This window comes from Salmo trutta, chromosome 17 (genome assembly GCF_901001165.1).
Source record: "Salmo trutta chromosome 17, fSalTru1.1, whole genome shotgun sequence".
NCBI classification, from domain to species: domain Eukaryota; kingdom Metazoa; phylum Chordata; class Actinopteri; order Salmoniformes; family Salmonidae; genus Salmo; species Salmo trutta.
In genome coordinates, this window is record NC_042973.1 from 50,922,068 (window position 1) to 50,930,383 (window position 8,316).

General features: G+C 41.6%; 1 protein-coding gene across 1 annotated transcript; it reads left to right on the forward strand.

Moving 5' to 3' along the window:
- Positions 1 to 269: 269 nt before the first annotated feature.
- On the forward strand, positions 270 to 6,791 carry LOC115152361 (YY1-associated factor 2). The gene is made up of 4 exons (XM_029697151.1): positions 270 to 427; positions 799 to 924; positions 1,637 to 1,789; positions 5,201 to 6,791. Exons 1-4 carry the CDS (start codon positions 402 to 404, stop codon positions 5,442 to 5,444), a joined length of 549 nt encoding a protein of 182 aa, XP_029553011.1. The 5' UTR covers positions 270 to 401; the 3' UTR covers positions 5,445 to 6,791.
- The last annotated feature ends 1,525 nt before the right edge of the window (positions 6,792 to 8,316 follow it).

Here is an 8,316-nt window from a genome sequence, read left to right on the forward strand (position 1 = left end):
GGTCCGGAGTTGGAATTCCGAGTTGGATGACCATTTGAAACGAATTTTCGCAGTCGCAACTGTTTTTTCCCAAGTTCCCAGATGTCTTCAACGATTTGAATTCGGAAATCAGAGATTTCTGACTTCCCCGTTTTTTTGAACGCTGCACAAACATGTTACGTTGTGTCGAGCGTGGGTAATGCGAATGCACCTCAACCAATAAAAACGTGTGATGGGCGGGACCGGGACGTTTAGTGTGCAGCGGCGAGGGGTACGTTGAGTGCCTAAAGAGAGTGATTGGGTAGGCGTTGCCACGTGATCATCATCCTTCCACTGGCGTTCTACGACAGCAGAGAGCGGCGTTGGTAATTTCCCCGTCAAATTAATCTATATTGAGTTCAAACAAATAAAGGTTTCATACGATGGGAGACAAGAAGAGCCCCACAAGGTAAAAGTACATATTTATCTAGAAAATTGCCAGAAAATGTGATGAACACTTGTAAACATAGGGTGCGACCAATGGATGCGTAGCGCTAGCTACATTGTAGCTTCATGGCGGCTGACTGACTCTTTTATGCCGGGGCCACCGTGTGTCAAATAGAGTTTTACCTCGTAAATCTGACCATACGGCTCAAATAAGAGTAATTTGTATTGTTGTGTTTTTGTACAAATACACATCAATGACTGTTACCTAAAATGGCTATGCTGACAGTGACGCTCCCCTTATCGTGTGTGTGTGTGTGTGTGTGTGTGTGTGTGTGTGTGTGTGTGTGTGTGTGTGTGTGTGTGTGTGTTTTGTTGTTGTTGTTGTGTTTGAAGGCCGAAGCGGCAACCCAAGCCCTCTTCTGACGATGCCTACTGGGACTGTAGCGTATGTACTTTCAGGAACACCGCCGAAGCTTTCAAGTGTATGATGTGCGATGTCAGAAAGGGAACGTCAACACGGTAAGAAGGGTTTCCACTAGATGCCACAAGTCTAAATTGTCTATATCGTAACAATTTATGAAAATAAACATTTGCTTTTTGGCCGTTATTTAAGGTTAGCAGTGTGGTTGAGATTAGGTTTAAAATCACATTTTAGAACATACATTTCAGAAATAGGCGGGGTTTATAACTTTGTGGCTGTGGTAACTAGTGATGATGTCCAGACAGTTTGACTTTTGGATGTAAACCTATCGTGCAGATTATTCATAAATCATTGTAATTGTAGCCTAAATTCAAGTGGTTATTTTGAGTGAGCCATTTCTATTATGGGGGCATTATTTTACAGATTCTATGGTGTAGTTCGTCTGACAGATTGTGTCAAATGTGTTGTTTTTATCAATAAAGGGATAAAACAACAAGTTTGAACCCTTCTAAATGAACATTTCTGAAGATGTCCGGAGCCGTGCACAGAACTTAACCCACTGAGCACAAATGTCAGGTGTATGCATTCCTGTACCCTCAATATGTTGTCGCTATGCAGCATTTATCTATGTGCAGTGTGCTTCCTTATGATAGTTCCCCCCCCCCATACATACAATTCATCATACACTAGAAATACAAGTCACAGGACCCCTGTATATTTTCAGTGTGCATAAATATGCAGTGCATATATGTATGTACCTACTGCTCATGGCCTAATATCTAATATTAATAATCACTAATCTGTTTCTAGGAAGCCTCGCCCTGTCTCCCAAATGGTTGCCCAGCAAGTCACTGCACAGTTTGCTTCACCCACACAACCCAAAAAAGAGAAGAAGGAGAAATCGGAGAAAGAGAAGAGTGAAAAGGAACCAACACAGAAAAAGAACAGCCACAAGAAGATGAGGTAAGGAGGGAACTGTTGGAACAACATATTCGAAGATACTATGAAGGTTGGAGAACATCTGAATCATCTCATTTTATTATGATTATTACATTCTATCAAAATCATTTACAGGTTCCAAGTGACCCCCTCCTAGTATCCTACTAGCCATACTATTGACTCTCATCCTGTGCTATTAATGACAATATACAGTGGGTATCAGTATACACCCCCTTTGTATTTTTTCACATTTTGTGTTACAAAGTGGGATTGAAATAGATTACATTTTTTATTTATTGATCTACACAAGATACACTAATGTTGAAGTGAAAAGAACATTCACAAAAAAAAATATTTTTATAACAGAAATATAGACTTTGCTTAAGTATTCACCCTCTTTGTTTTGGCAAGCCTAAATTAGATCAGGATTAAACAAATGACATCCCGATACATATACTACTGTTCAAAAGTTTGGAAATGTCCTTGTTTTTTTTTAAAGAAAAGCACTTTTTTTTTGTCCATTTAAAATAACAGGAAATTGATCAGAAATACAGTGTAGACATTGTTCATGTTGTAAATGACTATTGTAGCTGGAAACGGCAGATTCTTTTATGGATTATCTTCATAGGCGTACAGTGGCCCATTATCCGCAGCCATCACTCCTGTGTTCCAATGGCACGTTGTGTTAGCTAATCCAAGGTCATCATTTTAAAAGGCTAATTGATCATTAGAAAACCCTTTTGCAATTCTGTTAGCACAGCTGAAAACTGTTGTTCTGATTAAAGAAGCAATAAAACTGTCCTTCTGTAGACTAGATGAGTATCTGCAGCATCAGTGGGTTTGATTAAAAGCTCAAAATGGCCAGAAACAAAGTACTTTCTAATGAAACTCGTCAGTCTATTCTTGTTCTGAGAAATGAAGGCTATTCCATGCGAGAAATTGCCAAGAAAATGAAGATCTCATACAACGCTGTGTACTACTCCCTTCACAGAACAGCGCAAACTGGCTCTAACCGGAATAGAAAGAGTAGTGGGAGGCCCCAGTGCACAACTGAGCAAGAGAACAAGTACATTTCAGTGTCTAGTTTGAGAAACAGATGCATCACAAGTCCTCAGCTGGCAGCTTCATTAAATAGTACCCACAAAACACCAGTCTCAATGTCAACAGTGAAGAGGCAACTTCAGGATGCTGGCCTTCTATAGGCAGAGTTCCTCTGTCCAGTGTCTGTGTTCTTTTGGCCATTTTAATCTTTTCTTTTTATTGGCCAGTCTGAGATCTAGGCAGAGTTGCAAAGAAAAAGCCATATCTCAGACTGGCCAATAAAAAAAGATGGGCAAAAGAACAGACATCAGACAGAGGGACTCCGCCTAGAAGGCCAGCATCCCAGAGTCGCCTCTTCACTGTTGACGTTGAGACTAGTGTTTTGCGTGTACTATTTAATGAAGCTGCCAGTTGAGGACTTGTGAGGCGTCTGTACGAGATCCTTAGTTACTTGGCAATTTCTCGCATGGGATAGCCTTCATTTCTCAGAACAAGAATAGACTGATGAGTTCAGAAGAAAGTTCTTTGTTTCTGGCCATTTTGAGCCTGTAATCGAACCCACAAATGTTGATGCTCCCAGATACTCAACTAGTCTAAAGAAGGCCCGTTTTGCTTCTTTAATCAGAACAACAGTTTTCAGCTGTGCTAACATAATTGCAGAAGGGTTTTCTAATGATCAATTAGCCTTTTTTTAAATGATAACCTTGGATTGGCTAACACAACGTGCCTTTGGAACACAGGAGTGATGGTTGCTGATAATGGGCCTTTGTACACGTATGTAGAGATTCCATAAAAAAATCAGCAGTTTCAGCTACAATGTTAATGTTGTAAATGACTAATGTCTACACTGTATTTCTGATCTATTTGATGTTATTTTAATGGATCGAAAACGTGCTTTTCTTTAAAAAAAATACATTTCTAAGTGACCCCAAACTTTTGAACGGTAGTGTACATCTGTAAGGTCCCTCAGTCTAGTATTGCATTTCAAGCAAAGATTAAACTACAAAGACCAGGGAACTATTCAAAAGCCTCAAAGAAGGGCAGTGATTGGTAGATGGGTAACAATAACAAATCAGACACTGAATTTAAGGGTGGATGATGTATTAAACCACCCAGACAAATCAAAGATACAATCGAACTGAGCTGCAGGACAGGAAGGAGACTGCTCAGTTTTGACTTAAATCTGCTATAACATCAATGTCAAGACTTAAAAATTGCTGTCTAGCTATGATCACCAACACCTTGGCAGAGCATGAAGAATGTGAAAATGTCTTAGATTTAGGGCTCACGTGCTGACCAGACCGGACACGTCGTGTGCGCGAGCGTCGCAAAATAAATGTAGAAATCCATGTTATTCAATTATTGCACCCACACTGCTCGCGTGCGCCAACGAGCGTCTGCGATGCCAAGGGCTAAAACAGAACTCCTTTTTATTTCTGACGCAGATCACGCTGAAAGTCCTGCCTCTTCCATCTCCTCATTGGTTATAACCACGTGGGTGATTGAAAGACAAACTGGTTTGCCGGTTGTCGTGGTAATACTATGAAAGTGTAGATGCCGATCACCATATAAGTTCAAAGATGAAAAAGCCTGGAAGGAGGAGAGATGACTAGAAATGATTCGGTTGGCCATTTTATTTGTGGATTAATTGTTGGAGTAGGGGACCTTGTGCATTTCAGGTAAAATAACAACTCAATGTTTATATCCCAGGACAAATTAGCTAGCAACAGCAAGTGCAAGGTAACTAGCTAAATTGCCATACATGTTTAATGCTTTTTGACCTGTCCCCAAATTAATGTAATTGGTTCAGAGTTTGTTTTGATATTTTAACCTGCGTGTCGTGATCGCGTTTGGTGTAGGGGGACAAAATAAATGTATGCACGATGGCGCACGCGCGCAGCCAGTTTGGGTTCCGTGTTAGACACACCAATAGCGTGTGTCTAACCTCTGATTTTGTAATTTGTGCACCGATTTTACTAAGGCCAAACTTCTTTAAGAAAACAGCCCTAATGTTGGAAACAAACCTCATTATGTTGTCATCCAGAGTCACATTTATTTATTTTCTAAGCTATAGCTCACTATCTTACAGCAGGGTTTTAAAGGACCCACCCAAGTTTGGTCTGCTTCATGTATTCATTTTTGTCATGGAAACAATAGTGAAATACTAGTATCGTTCCCGGGCTTAGATTTTACATGTAGGGGGTGCGTGCGCGCAACTCAATATTAGGAAGATGTCTTTTAATATTTTGAGTATTTTGTGTAATCTTTGACAAATTACAATTAAATACATTCCAATCCCACTTTGTAAAACAGTAAAATGTGAATAAATCCAAGGGGATGAACACTTATGATACCTACTATATATCCACCCATACTTCTCTGTCCCCATCCCAGGCCCAGGTTAAAAAACGTGGACCGGAGCAGTGCCCAACACCTAGAGGTAACGGTGGGTGACCTGACGGTCATAATCACAGACTTTAAGGAGAAAACCAAGCCCGCCTCCACTCCTTCCAGTGCCGCCTCGGCAGACCAGCACAGCCAGAGTGGCAACACCAGTTCTGACAACACTGAAAGGGGGGTGTCCCGGTCGTCCTCGCCGCGGGGGGAGGGGTCCTCAGTTAACAGCGAGAGTCACTAATCTCCCTCCCTCTCCCATTTCCTCCCTCCTCACCTAACATAGTCTTGTGGAACCAGACAAGTGTGTCTCTGAATATTGCGTACAAGTCTGGCATGCAAGATTACACCCAACGCTACATACACCCTTATGTCTCCCCCATATCCATCACCCCACACGCCAACCCAACATTTCAACATGCACACATTGTATAATAATAAAATAAAACGTATGTATTATGAGGCTGGTGCTGGGAGGACGCTGTGTATCATCAACTAATTGGTTTCAGCCAATATCTGGGTCATGTTCATTAGGCAGCAAGCAGAAGAAAATTGACTGAAACTGGAAGGTAATACCTGGACTTATCCAATAAATAAGAAACGATCATGTTTGTTTTCTGTTGCACAACGTTTTAAAACATTTTGTTATGGTGTGCCCTAATGAAAACGACCATGGCCTGAGTGAACTGAACTGAAGCTGGGTCTTGACTGTGTTGAATGAACCCTGCCTTGCATGCACAGCTAGCTGAGTGATTCCATGGGATCTGATGGTATTTACTTACAACACCTCAGTGTCATCCCTCATCACACACTTAGTGGTTGGTTGGTTTCTGTCTCTTACCGATGTGGACTATTGCAGAGTAAAAGTGCTTTAGCTACAGAGGAATACGAATATGCATTATGAGTAGGGTTGCAAAATTCTGCTAACTTACCCACAATCCATAGGTTTTCCAGAAATCACCTGGATGATTCCCCGACTCAGAATAAGTTGGAAATTCAGGATTCCTCCAACTGAGAACTGGAAAACCTGGGAATTTTGGCAAAGTTACCAAAATTGGCAACAACCCTAATTATGAGAGAATAAATGTGAAGCGAGTGGTCCATCTCTTGATTGTAGATTGACAAAGATTCATTTTGTTAGCAGCAGATTGCACCTGCTGGCATATGGTGTGCATTAATTAATGAGAAGATATTGGACCAGTTTCCCAGATACAGAGTAGTCCTTGACTAATCACTTTGAATGGAGAATCTCCATTGAACATTCTTCTTAGTCCAACAGTAGGCTGAATCTGTGTCTGGGAAACAGGCCCATTGTTTTATAAAGCATTTCAGTTTGGCCAAAATTTTACCGCACATGTTACTGAATCATATCACTGCTTTATGTTACTGGTTATAACCAGCCATGTTGTCATATGTACATCAATGAGCATCTCAATTATTGCGTTACTATTTAATGTTTGATTCACAATTGAGAATATTGTTATGAAGTATGCTTCTCTTCCACAAGTTTGTAGAGTCAAGCATGCTGTCATCCAACAGTGGTTTATATTGAAAATATGAAATAAAACTAAACTGATAGGTTCATCAGTCAGACTTGAGTTTCCTCCATTTGTGCTCAGTGGATGGCAGATGGGTCTTCACCATAGACTTTTATGGCTGCGTTTACATGGGTAACCAATTTCTGATATTTTTTTCCCATGAATTGGTCTTTTAACCAATCAGATCAGCTCTGAAAAAGATCTGATGTAAAAAATATTTTTGGAAGAAACATCGGAATTGGGCTGCCTATTTAAATGCAGCCCAAGCTCCTCACACAGGAGACTGTATTTGGGATATTCATTTTTATAACCTATTTACAAGTACTGTATCTGCTAGAGTCTGGATAACTTGACATGTTTGGGAATTTTGTTAGAAATAGGTCTTTCTGGGCCTCCTGAGTGGCGCAGCGGTCTGATTCACTGCGTCGCCGTGCTTGAGGCGTCACTACAGACCCGTGTTCGATCCCAGGCTGTGTCACAACCGGCCTTGACCGGGAGTCCCATAGGGCGGCGCAAAATTAGCCCAGCGCTGTCTGGGTTAGGGGAGGGTTTGGCCGGGGGGCTTTACTTGGCTCATCGCGCTCTAGCGACTCCTTGTGGTGGGCTGGGTGCCTGCAGGCTGACTTCGTTGTTAGGTGAACAGTGTTTTCTCTGACACATTGATGCTTCCGGGTTAAGCGGCCAGGTTATTAAGAAGAGCGGTTTGGCGGGTCATGTTTCAGAGGACGCATGCCTCTCCCAAGCCTGTTGGAATTGCAGCAATGAGACAAGATCGAAAAAGGGGGTAAAATAAAATGTACAAAAAAAAATATATATATATATATATAATAAATACATTTTAGTTCATGTATGTTAGAAATGTGTACACTGGTATACATGAGGCGGTATTGTATTGCAGATGTTTGTAAGGCTAATATTTCCTAATCTCTTTCCTTCATATCTAATTACTAAGGTATTTAGCTAGCTAGTATCTAGTAGGAAGCTAATTGATCATAGTTCAACTTGTCCTGCAAGCCAATGGGTGCTTTCCAGACACCCAGATACACATACTTTTGGCCATACTTTTTTTTTTGTGTATTTGGACACCCCGTCAAATGAGTGGACTCGGCTATTTCAGCCACACCCGTTGCTGATGGGTGTATAAAGTCGAGCACACAGCCCTGCAATCTCCATAGACAAACATTGGCAGTAGAATGGCCCGTACTGAAGAGCTCAGTGACTTTTAAATGTCTGCCCTGGTCAACTGTAAGTGCTGCTATTGTGAAGTGGAAATGTCTAGGAGCAACAACTGCTCACCACAAGGAGGTGTGCCACACAAGCTCACAGAACGGGCCCACTGAGTGCTGAAGTGTGTAAAAATTGACTGTCCTTGGGTTTCAACACTCACTACTGAGTCCAAACTGCCCCAGGAAGCAAAGTCAGCACAAGAACTGTATGTCAGGAGCTTCAAGAAATGGGTTTCCATGTCCGAGCAGCCACACACAAGCCTAAGATCACCGTGCTCAATGCCAAGCGTCGGGTGGAGTTGTGTAAAGCTCACCGCCATTGGACTCTGGAGCAGTAGAAACACGTTTTCTG